General features: G+C 45.3%; 1 protein-coding gene across 1 annotated transcript in view; it reads left to right on the forward strand.

Moving 5' to 3' along the window:
• ABHD17C (abhydrolase domain containing 17C, depalmitoylase) overlaps window positions 1–4,660 on the forward strand; it is a 49,341-nt gene extending 44,681 nt beyond the window's left edge. The window contains exon 4 of the mRNA XM_046652784.1: window positions 3,180–4,660. Within this exon, the coding sequence (XP_046508740.1) occupies window positions 3,180–3,399 (220 nt within the window). The 3' untranslated portion in view covers window positions 3,400–4,660. The remainder of the gene's footprint in view (window positions 1–3,179) is intronic.
• Window positions 4,661–12,384: the final 7,724 nt, after the last annotated feature.

A 12,384-nucleotide genomic window follows, 5' to 3' on the forward strand; every position in this document is an offset into this window, starting at 1 on the left:
CAGTGGAGCATCATTCATTCACTCAGATGGACGTGATTGTTGAATCACAAAGAGCTAAATGCAAAACATGCAGTGAGGCAACTAACGGGTCTGCATGCTCCTAACACTGTGGGCACCCACAGCTGTGATATTCCTCTTACTTTTCCATCAGACAGGACAGGTGAGGGGAAGGGTGCCATGAGCGACTTGCAAGGCAGTAACGGGCCACGGGGACAGTGTAAGTGACCAACCCCACCCGTAGTCCCGGACCCCTGAGAGCCGCTCATTTCCTCCTGCCCTTCCCCTGTCACCAGGACCTCCTTCCCTGCAGAGGGGCCTGCACCTGCCACGGGAGGTGCAAGAACAAGAGCCCACACTGGGGTCCTCCCCCACCGGCTGTCCCAGAGCGGGCAGAGCCGCTGCCAACTGAGTCCCTGCTGGTTTCTAGTTCCCACTGATGGAAGGAGGAGAAATGATTAACGGTGCTGAAAATGCAAATGTGGCAAGCACATTGTTTCTTGAATACTTCTGTTTGAAAATTTTACTTTTTTTTTTTTTTTAATCTAAGCTGAGGAAAGTGTTTTTAATAAAAACCATTTGCCCTCTCAACTTTTCCATAGTCTGAGCCGGTGGCCGCAGGACTGGCCGGCTGGTAGTGCCATTTTGTAGAAAGAGCCTCAGCAGAAATAATGTACAATTTGACGGTTTTGATTGACCCATTAATTGCAGTCATTCTGCGATTGCTGGGGGGAAAAAAAAGAACATCGTTTGGTTCCATAAATGTGTGTTCCCAGCCTGTCTCGTTTCCCAAGAAGAGACCTCTGTTGGCTCCTTGGTGGACCCCAGCCCTGTGCAGTCTGCACCGGGGCTCGGTGAAATTCAGCTTCCTGGGAAAGTTGAGCAAGACTGGCATCTCTAGCAGAGTGGCTGAGAATGCTAAGTAGGGCCAATGTGCATCTCCAGCGTGGCCTCGTTTGTGCCGAATTGGCAGTGAGGGGCCAGTGTGCTGAAAGGGAGAGACTTAGCATGTTTGTGGGGAGCAGTGCCGGGTGTTACCCTGGCAACAGAATGAATAGATTTCCTGACTCTTAAATCAGCATCACCTTAAAATACAGCCGTGGTGATGAATTGCAGCTTCTGAATTCATAGTAAACTAGGAACTGATCTTTGCTGGGTTGGTCTGATGCATGAGGTGTCGGGCTAAACGTGGCACACTTGCCATCTCGCTGGCTCTTCGCAGCAGCCTTAAGAAGCGGGTCAGGTTACAGCCCCCCTTCTGTGGATCAGGAGACAGATTGTGGAGAGTTAAGCAGTTTGCCTGACTGAGGTGGTGAGTGGAGGCAGCCAAAAAAGGCCGTTCCTCCTCTTCAGTGCCGTACGGTGCTAATACGACAGATTTCAGACCGTTACCAGTCGCGTGACTCATCAGTAGTTGAATTGGCTGACGGTTTTCTCACGGGGTCCGTCGCCACCGAACAGAGGAGTCATGTCCGTGTTCTTCTCTATAAAGGAAGGTATGTCCACGTTTCCTTTTAATGTTAAAAAAAGATAAATAAAAGGAGTCCTGATCCTTATTTGGTTTCTAGTTTGTGTCCTTGTAGTCCCTTTGCGTTTAGAGTCAGACGTGGCGTTTCACTTCATGAGCGCCCTCCGGGGTGGAGCCCCTTCTCACTGTCCGTAAAAATCTTTTTGATTGAGTATGATTGCGCTGCTAGCATTCTTAGAAGAAGTGCCCACTTTAAAGATAAACGTAGGAGAAAAGCAGGTTTCTAAACAAGACTCTCAGTCTGTGAGACCGAATGCTGCCACACACGGTGCCTCTGATCGTGGCAGGTGCCTTGGCTGGTGAGGGTTTGTCACCCTCCTGGGATGTCTTGAAGTGGTTGGCAGCTTGTGGGTTGTTAATGAAGGCCATACAACGGTTGCTGGTAGGTCTTTGGGACGTGTAACTGGTGTCAGAGCTCTTTATTATCACCTCGACCTCATATCTGTTTTTTAATCCTCTCTCTGAGCCTCAGTTCCCTCCTTGGTTGAACAGAGAGGGTCTTCCTTCTCTCCCTGTGTCTCTGAAGATTAAATGAGGTTTTGTATGGAAAGTACCTGGCTGTGGGAAATGTTCAATAAATATTAGTTGTTATTTTTAACGAAGAGATCCCTACAGGGAGTACCAGTTGGTATCCTCTTGTAACTTTGACTAGGATCAGATTCGGAGAGAAAATCAGCTGTAGGAGGGATGGGCTGGACAGAGACTCCCCTCTCTAGATTTGTCTGGCCTCAGAGAAGGTGCCTCCACGCCGAGCAGAGCCCAGCCCAGCTCAGAGTTGTTTGAATTCCTCGTTGGGAAATGCCTCCAGAGCCTGCAGCACATTCTTCTGGAGATCCTCACGCATTCCTCCTCCTCTGAGGGTACATTTGATTTTTGTAAACAGTCACATCACTTGTAATCCAGTCTCGACCTTACGTTTTCAAGCTGAGTACTACAGTTTTTATCAAAAATGAGGCATTAGCTCTGATGGAGCGAGGCTTGTGAGGAGTTTGTTGATCGAGTCTGAAGACAGCTCTCAAAGAAGACTTCTGAGAACTCGAATAGCCCTGGATTAAGTGTCCAGCTGTCACAAGAGACATTCATGCAGATCCGTTAAGTTCTAGCCTGTTTATTTTTTTTAAAAATCCTCTCTCAAAAACATGAATATATCAGAGAGCTTAGTTACCGGATTGTTGGTCTGATGGTTTTGAAGAGTTCTGTTTTTAATAAACTGCTTTACAAAGACACAATGGCGAAATGCAATGCAATATTCTCAGTTGGATCCTGGAACAGGAAAGGGACATCAGTGGAAAAACTAACGAAATCCAAATAAACTCTGGAGTTGAGTTAGTCACAGTGAACTGACGCTGGTTTCTTGCTTCTGAATATGTACCGTGGTGATGGTGTATACAGTGTTAACCGTATGGGAAACGGGTTAAGGGTTTTTAGGCACTCTATATTATCTTTGCGCCTTTCCTGCAAATCCAAAATGATTCCATAATGAAAAGTTTGTTTTTTAAAAAAAGAATTAGTATAAAAATGAGGGGAGGAAAAAACCCACAGTGTTGCCCCCCCTCGCCCCTGGCTGCCGATTCGGTTCCATTAAGTGTGATGTGTGTTGTCTGTGAGCATAACTGAAGGAGACCTCTATCCCCCTCCCCCATCTGTTTTGCAGCATCGACAAGATATCTAAAGTCACCTCTCCTGTGCTGGTCATTCACGGGACAGAGGACGAGGTCATTGATTTCTCCCACGGCCTGGCAATGTATGAGCGCTGTCCCCGGGCCGTGGAGCCCCTTTGGGTCGAAGGCGCCGGGCATAATGACATAGAGCTTTACGCACAATACCTAGAAAGACTAAAACAGTTCATATCTCACGAACTTCCCAACTCCTGAAGAAGACCGCTCCATCTTACCTCATTTACTGTGAACACAAGAGTCCTCCGTCTGGCACATGCTTTAACTGGATCGCTGCACTGGCGCACTCACCACGAGGAAGTGCCGGCTGCACGATGTTCTCCTCACAGATCTGGGGGAATCTCAGCCTTTTCTGTCTAGAGCTGGGTCTCCTCATTCACACAACATGTTCAACTGAGCAGTCATGATTTCCAGCTTCCTTTCCTTGCAGGAATGGGGGTGAGAGCTGACTGGCGGGGGGACGGTCCCCTCGTGCGGTATAAAGGATGCTCACATCTCTACCTTCCCCATCATTCATGACTCATTTATGCAGGACTCAGACCTTTGTCCACCAACGTTCTCAGTATTTGATCCGCAGCCCTCTTTCAGCCACTGGATTCATGGGTTCAGTCCATTTGTGAAGCTGTGATAGTGTAACTGGAAAACTATTGTGATGAAAATGCTTTTGTTGATTTTCGTTAACATGCCGATCTTTCCCCCCAAACAAATCAGTGGAAGGGTGGGTTAGTGGAACTCTCATGAGCAGCTTCACCAACTGGAACCGTATAAATATAACTGGAATATTCTTAAACAAAAGGAATCTGGGGTTTTCTTTTTTTTAAGTGTAAATTTATTACTAGTCCACAGAGTTTTAATATTTTGATTGTCTGGTTGGTCTAATAAAGAGCCTAGCAGACTTTCTTTCTTAAAGTCCTCTTATAGGCTTTTTTAAAGTACTGTATATAGTTGCAATTACATTGTGCATAGATTCTTAATGGGTAATTTTCTTTCGTCAGGCTACCACAATGAGCTGCGGACTCCTTGCTTGTAATGTAAATGATTGAATACATTTTGTTAATATGTTTTTATTCCTATGTTTTGCTATTAAAAAATTTTATAACATTTCCAAGACAAAAAAAATTAACAAGTTTATGCTTTGAAGAATTTATGTAATTAGAATTTGACTAAATCTTTTTAGTTTAGGAGTTATTTGGGTTTTGACACTGGAGTTGCACCGAATAAGCATCAGAAAATGTGAGATGCCTAAAATTGCTACACTGCTTGTACGGTTGGGGGTTTGGGTTTGGGGATTCTTTGGTTATATTTTGAATTTTTTTTTTTTTCAAATTTCAAAGCCTTAAATGTACTGTAAGCCTCAGATTGTTGTACAGCTGGACTGCGGTCGATTGTCAGCTTGTGTGCTGTTGCCCAGCTGCGGCACAGTGGTGGGTCGTGGAATAAAGGATGCATGGATCAGAAAGTGTGGGCTCCTGCAGTCTTTTCCTTCATCTTTCCATCCAGGTAAATAGTGAATAAGAAAACGTTTTGTGGGGCCGGCCCCGTGGCTGAGTGGTTAAGTTCGCATGCTCCGTTCGGTGGCCCAGGGTTTCACTGGTTTGGATCCTGGGCGCAGACATGGCACTGCTCATCAAGCCACATTGAGGCAGCATCCCACATGCCACAACTAGAAGGGCCCACAACTAAAAATATACAACTATGTACCGGGGGGCTTTGGGGAGAAAAAGGAAAAATAAAATCTTTAAAAAAAAAAAAGAAAACATTTTGTCTTGATTTAAGAAGAAACTCTTGGGGCTTACAAACTTCGCTACCTTTCTCGAGGTGTGTGCCTTTGTTTTATAGGAGACCTTAGATTGCTTTCAGAAGAACCCAAGATCCAAACCGTGGAGTAGGAAAGTGCAGGTGGGATCCAAGTCGAATGAGCTGTGGAATCTGGCTATGAAACAAAAGTGATGAAGGCAATCTTGTCATAACTGGGCTGGGAGGGAGAACAGGCTTCTGGAAACCTGTCAGGCGTGTTCCCTGGGCTTTTCAGCCCTTTGACCACTGACCAGACAAAGAGCAGCTGAGGGGGGCTCGTTTCACCTCATGGCACCCCTCCTGAGCACGCAGTAAAAGGCACTGGTCGCGGGAGGCGTAAGGACGGGGCGAGCTCACAGAACGTGTGTTCCAGCCCACTGAGGGCGGCTTCCTGGCCTGGAATCAGTGGGGCTGGCTCACCTGAAGCTCCAGAGGGGACGCTGTCCCGGATGTCCAGGAGACCTAGAAGGGAAAGAAGCACAACCACCAGCCTGCCTTTGGGTCTCGAGAGCAGCGAACCCAGGTTCACAGAGACCTGACTTCTGATCCTGTTTGCTGCTTGCAGATTCCGTAACCATCTCTCCCTTTTTTTCCTCCCCAAATCCCTTTTGTCAGCCAGATTTCATAAGTGTTAATGGGAAACCATAATAAGATTGACAATAACAAAAGCTGAGGTGGCAAAGCCCTTTTCAGTTCCTTGTTTTAAAAGGGGGGTGGTTTATATCCATTTGAAGCAGCTCGTGTTTCTGACTCCTTTTCCAGAATCGGGGGGTGGGGGGGCGGCTTTGGTCGACTCTGCCAGAGTTTGACCCAGGGACAACCCTCCTCTGAGGATGGTGTGTGGTCACAGTGGGAACCCCAAGAGAGACCCCGATTCACAACAGTAGTGGATGCAAAACACACTTAGTAATGAACCTGAAAGGTCTAGGTCACTTCCGTTTTCTGCTCTAAGATGGACTTGGGATGTGGACCAACTCTCTCAGTGAAAAAAAAAGCAACACTACTGAATAAAATGGAAAAAATCTTCAACATGCATGAACTGGTAAGAAAATAAAGACCTTGGAGGTCAAATGCCAGGTCAAGGCGAGAGCCAAGAGGGAAGAGGAGCAGTGAAACCCGTTTCTCCTGGAAGGAACTGCCTGAGCTGGGTTGGTTTTGAAGACCTGAACGCTGGTCTTCCAGTCTGATGGGGCTCAGGGGACTGGGAACAAATCTGAGAACGCCCTCCGCGGTGGGGAGACTCACCGGAAGCTGCCCTCTTTGAGGGGAAAATCATATGATCATCTCAGTAGACACAGACAAAATGTGGTGAATTCAGTGTCCCATTCATGACCTGAAAACCAGGCAAAACTTGGTCAAACTAGGAATAGAGAGAAACATAACACAGAGAGATTATTCAAAACAGCAACCAAAAAGCATTGTACTGAGTGGTAAAACACTGGAAGAATTATTCCACTTTACCTTGGGAGTTAGCTGTAGTCCCCACTACCCTCACTTCTGCCCAGAATTACACGGAAGACCCCAGCAAGTGCAGCAGGGTCAAAAAAATGAAAAGGGTAGAAGACATGGGGGGAAAAAAGGGAATGGATATGTTCTAAAACCAGATTATTGTGGTTACACAACTCACTAAACTTACTGAAAATCCTTCAAATGTGCACTTGAGGGGGTAGATTTTATGATATGTAGATTATACCTCAATGAAAATTTTAAAAAGAAATGGAAAAGAAATAGAACTGTAATTCTCAGATTACGATGGTGTGGACCACCACCTGAAAGTATCGACAAGTTATTAGATGTAACAAGAATTTAGGTTGCTGGACACACAATCAACGTACAGAAATCCATCTTATGTCTATAAATCAGTAAAAATGTTTAAAATTCACTTAAAAAGATATCATTTACAATAGCATTGAAAAATATTAAGTACCTGGGAATAATGCAACACATCACGTACAAGGCACATTCTGGAACAAGTGATAAAGATGTTAAAGAAGACCTAAATTAATGAGATCTATACCATGTTTATGGATAAGAAGGCTCATTATTTTTTAAATATATCCTTCCAAAACAGATTATAGTCAGTATGATTCCAATAAAAATCCCAAAAGTGTTTTTTTGTGTGTGGAACGTGACAAGGTGATGCTGAAATCTGTGTGGGAGAACGGAGGGCCAAGAATGGCCAGGGCACCTGCAGGTGGAGAGGCGCTCGGCCGGCTATGAAGAAGTGCAGGTGAGGAGGGTCAAGAGTGAAAAGTCCCGGTCCTCCCAGATTCTGGAGTCGAGAAAGCCTTTCTTGACCCTGGACTCTGGGTTAAATGACCCTCCCAGAGGCTGCTCAGGATTCTGTCTCGCCTGGACAGCGCCGTTGTCGTTACTGCTTGCAACTAGAAAGGAATGTGTTACTAGATTTGATCTATGAAAAATATAAAACTCATAGTAAAAAAAAAACAGCATAAGGCTGGTCTGGTGGCGCAGTGGTTAAGTTCACATGTTCTGCTTCGGCGGCCCGGGGTTTGCTGGTTCAGATCCCGGGTGCGGACATGGCACCGCTTGGCTGTGGTAGGCGTCCCCATATAAAGTAGAGGAAGATGGGCACGGATGTTAGCTCAGGATCAGTCTTCCTCAGCAAAAAGAGGATTGGCAGCAGATGTTAGCTCAGGGCTAATCTTTCTAAAAAAAAAAAAGCATAATCTAGTGACAAGCAGGGGAACATTATAAAGCATATGACAGATAATGTATAAAGATACTTAATAATCAACGGATGCAGTGTCAAAGAGCACAGGACGTGAAGAAACTATTCGTAAGAGATTATTGTCTGTAATAATCACATCTAGATTCAATCAGATAATCCAATGAATATATCAAATAAATATAGATTTAAATAATAAAATGCCATTTTAAATTATAAAGTTAGTATAAATATTTAAAGAGATTGTTCAATATTTATTTGGAGAGGTTCTTTGGAACGTTTATTTGAAGAGATTATTGCCCACAGTAATCACTTATAGATTTAAATAATCTAATGAATATAACAAATAAATAGATTTAAATAATAAAATGACATTTTAAATTATAAACTGGCATAAATATTTAAAGCATAATACCCGTTGGTGGTAAAGTTGGGGATAAATGTGCCCTTTAGAATTGTACTGCTAATTTTGCACACCAAATTGGTTCAAACGTTCTAAAGTATACTTTGAATCAAAAGCCTAATCTAGCAATTTGGCTTCTGGGAATTTATTCTTAGGAAATAATCAAGAAGATGAGATGGGCTTATGTCAGTGTTAGTAAGAATGAAAACTTGCAAACAAGCTAAGTTTCCAGCAACAGGGATTTAGTTATTATGTCCACACAATGTGTTACTCTGCAGTCGTCATAAATGATGCTATAGGATAACATTTAGCGACATGACAAGGTGTTTATGATACATTGTTTCTTGTTATGTGGTAAAACTGGTTACGAAATAGCTGCTCTGATATGATTCCCCTCTCCCACTGCCCCTCCCCACATTCCAACCTGGAACGAAGAGCCGAATGTGCACCCAGATGTTAACAGCTGTACGTCTCTGCAGTTAAGGTTTACTTGTTTTGTCAATAAGTCTTTATGTGGATGGAGGAGAGTCCAGACCCATCCTTCAGGATTCACGTGAGGTGGGTACCAAATGGCATCAGTAAGACTTTTTGTTACTGAAATTTGTTTTGGAACCCCATTAGATGGCACTCTCTTGCTCTCCCGTGAAAATGCTGCTTTTGCTGGAGAAAACTCGTGATCCTGGGTGGATCTCACCCCCTTGTGTGTGAGGGTGTGTGAGGGTTACTAAGCCCCAGATGGAGCTCATGTAAACATCACATCCCACGTTATCAGCTCTGCCGCGCCACCTCCTCCCTGAGGCCTTGCCCACCAGGATTTCCGCAGAGAAGGCACAGCCCTTCCTGCCGGAGCTTGCCCAGCTGGGTGGGTTCCATGGCAGAGGGCCTGGGACACAGCCCTGGGACAAGGAGGCCTGGCCTGGTCCTGTCCTATTCCTTCCCAGCCAGGGGAAAATGTCCGTAACATAAAGTTTACCTTTTTAGCCAATTCTCGGTGTACATTTCAGTCGTATTAAGTACACGTACATTATTGTGCAACTGTCACCACCATCCATCTCCAGAATTTTTCACCATCCCAAACCTAGACTCTATCCATAGACACTAACTCCTCATTCCCCTCCCCCAGCCCCTGGTACCCACCATTCTTCTTTCTGTCTCTATGAATCTGACCACTGTGGGACCTCGTATAAGTGGAGTCATACAGTGTTTGTCCTTTTGTGACTGCTTATTTCATTGAGCATAATGTCTTCAAGGTTCATCCATGTTGTAACATTTCACTCCCTTTTAAGGCTGAATAATTTCCTATTGTATGGATATGCTATATTTTGTTATCCATTCATCCATTGATGGACATTTGGGTCGTTTCCACCTCTTGACTCTTGTGAATAATGCAGCTGTGAATATGGGTGTGCCAATATCTGTTAGAGACCCTGCTTTCAGTTCTTTTGAGTACACACCCAGAAGTGGAATTGCTGGATCAAATGGAAATTCTATTTTTAATTTTTGGAGGAAGCACCCTACTTGCTCTGCAGTTCTGAACAGGAGTCTTGGGGTCTGTGACCCCTTTGAAATTGGACGCCATGCCAAGGTCCACGGTTTCAGCAGATTCTCAAAGGTGTCAGTGATTCTGAAAGATCAAAGACACTGAACTAGATGCTATCTACAGGTTCTTTTAAAACCGCTATTTTCGGATTCTGAGAACTGTGAGCGCAGCTTTTGAGAGGGCAAGGAGCTTGAATTTACCCAGCAAGCAAGCCCAGGCAGGGGCGTGGGTTTGTCAGAGCTCTCTGCATAGCGAGGGGACCTCTGGATGTGCAGGAGTCGAGGGCAGAAGCGTTTACAGGCCCAGAGGCGGGTGAGACGGTGCAAAGAATCCTGGGCATGGAGACAGCAGGCCTGGTGTGAGTGTTTGTGCCATGGTGGCTGTGTGACCTTGGGCGATTCTCTTGACTGCTCTGAGCCTGTTCTGTTCTACAGTGTTGCTGATACCAACCACGTGGTCACCGGAGGATCAGATGAAATTCTGCAGGCAGAAATGCTTTGCAAGAGGTGACCAGGCTCGGAACCACTCCTTAAATGGATGGGCGAGGTCTGGGTTTAGAACAAAACAAAACACTTTGAAAACGCTAGGTTAAGACAGTCTACCCGGTTGCTGCCCTGGCTACATTGTTACTTAATCATTACTCTGCCTCTAAATGATTTACCATTTGGCTGGTCCCAGCTGGTTCACACTGGCCCTGTCTGGCTCTGTGGGTATGGGCTGAGATGGGCCCAGGGGCCTCCAGACATACACAGAGCCTGTCTCCTGCCTGAATTCTCCCCAATCTCCCTTCTCTGGGCTTCCAGGTGCCCCTTAGATGGACCTGTGAGGCACGCGTAGCTCCTGAGCCCATCTAGAACTTTCTCTGGGATAAAAGAGACCCAGATGCGTAGAAAGGTGGGGCCTCTCCACTCTGATGTCTCAGGAACCCGGGAGAGAAACCAGCTCAGAAGAGAGAAGCAAAGGATGTCTGGGAGAGGTTAATGTGCACTTAAGAAGGGGGATCAGAAGAACACATACAAAAAATGCCCTTTTAAAATGTCTTTTAAATGTTAAAATGTTATCCAAAACAGTGGAGAAAACATATTTTCACAGTTTAAGGGGAAAACAATGAACACTCATATTGCCAGTATTGAGCCTAAGAACTAGAATATTACCAGGACTGTAGGAACTCACCTTCGCCCCATTCTCTTCCCATCACGGGCCCTTTCCTCCCCCACCCCGCAGGGTACCCACTGTCCTGAAGTTCCTGTTCGTCATCCCCGTGCCCCTTCTGTGTAGTCAGTAAGATCGTGTGTGTGTGATTCACTGTTGGCAGACATTTAGATTGTCTTCCAGATTTTTGCCATTAAAGCTATTTTTGTCCTTCTCGTGAGACGAGACTCTTCTGGTTGCTGCTCCTTAAGCTTGGTTACATGTTGGAATTACCTGTGAAGCTTTTTAAAATGCTGATGCCCGGGCCCTACCTTCAGAGATCACAATTTAACTGGTCTGGAGTGCACCTGGGCACCTGGACTTCTTGTCTCCCCAGGGGCTTCCAATGGGCATCTAAAAGCAGATTTCGACTCAGCAGGTCCATGGCGGGGGTGGGAGGGGGCAGGGGAGAGGGCGGCCTGGATTCTGCATTTCCAAGAAGCTCCCAGGTGATGCTGACCCGCAGCCCCAATTTGAGTATCACTGGGTGATAGGGGATCTGCCTGCTCAGCTTCACTAGGTGATGCCAAGTCATTTCCAAAGTAAGAGCACCAGTTTACCCTCCCACCAGCAATGGACGGAAGTTGACATCCTGCACTTGACCTCCTGTGACCTTGTGAACTTTTGCCTCAACAGTGGATGGGAAAGGTTCCATCCCTGGTTACTCATGAGAATGAGCAACTTTTCAAAAACATGGGCCATTCCTAAGTTCTCCATGGTGAAATGTCTCTCCACGACTCTTGCCCACTTTTCTGATAGATTTCCAACTGTTTCCTTTTCACGGGGATTGTTTATACATTCTGGATACTAATCCTTTATTTCTCCCAGTTTGCCCCTTGACTTGGTGTTTTCTCCGTGGCATCTTACTCAGGTCAACATTAGTGGGTTTCTTGCTCCATGACTACTTGAACAAGTAGGCTCAAAATACATTAAAATCTTTTTCAAAGCCACAAGAAGAAATCGCTAAGTACCTCCATTTCAATAGCACCAAATATCTATTGGTCTAAGTATCATGCACTTTGTAAATAAATCATGCTTACTACATCCTTCGTCTGGTGAAGTTTACGTTCTAGTGGCAGTGGGACAAGAGGCGATAATCAAATAAATGTATAACACGCCAAGCGTTACCCGGTGCTGTGAAGGGAATCAGGTCTGTCATCCTCCCAGAAACACAGCTGCACCCCACCGCCATCTCTTCTAAGGCTTGTCAGACATACAGGCAGACATTTGTGTTCCTAGAAATGCTAAGAGCTTGTTTTGTTTTGTTTCGTTTAGCTGAGCAATTATCTTATACTCTTGGTATATGCTCAGAACAAGTCACGTGGCTGTGGAATAAAATAACAAGATACAGCCAGTGATGACCTTCCCAGTAGACAAACAGAATCCACTTCTATTTCCCTGTTTCACTGGGCCTTGTTTTTTTTTTTTTTTTAGGAAGATTAGCCCTGAGCTAACATCTGCTGCCAGTCCTCTTTTTGCTGAGGAAGACTGGCCCTGAGCTAACATCCATGCCCATCTTCCTCTGCTTTATACGTGGGACGCCTACCACAGCATGGCTTGCCT

The sequence above is a fragment of the Equus quagga genome, chromosome 2, assembly GCF_021613505.1.
Source record: "Equus quagga isolate Etosha38 chromosome 2, UCLA_HA_Equagga_1.0, whole genome shotgun sequence".
Classification (NCBI taxonomy): Eukaryota; Metazoa; Chordata; class Mammalia; order Perissodactyla; family Equidae; genus Equus; species Equus quagga.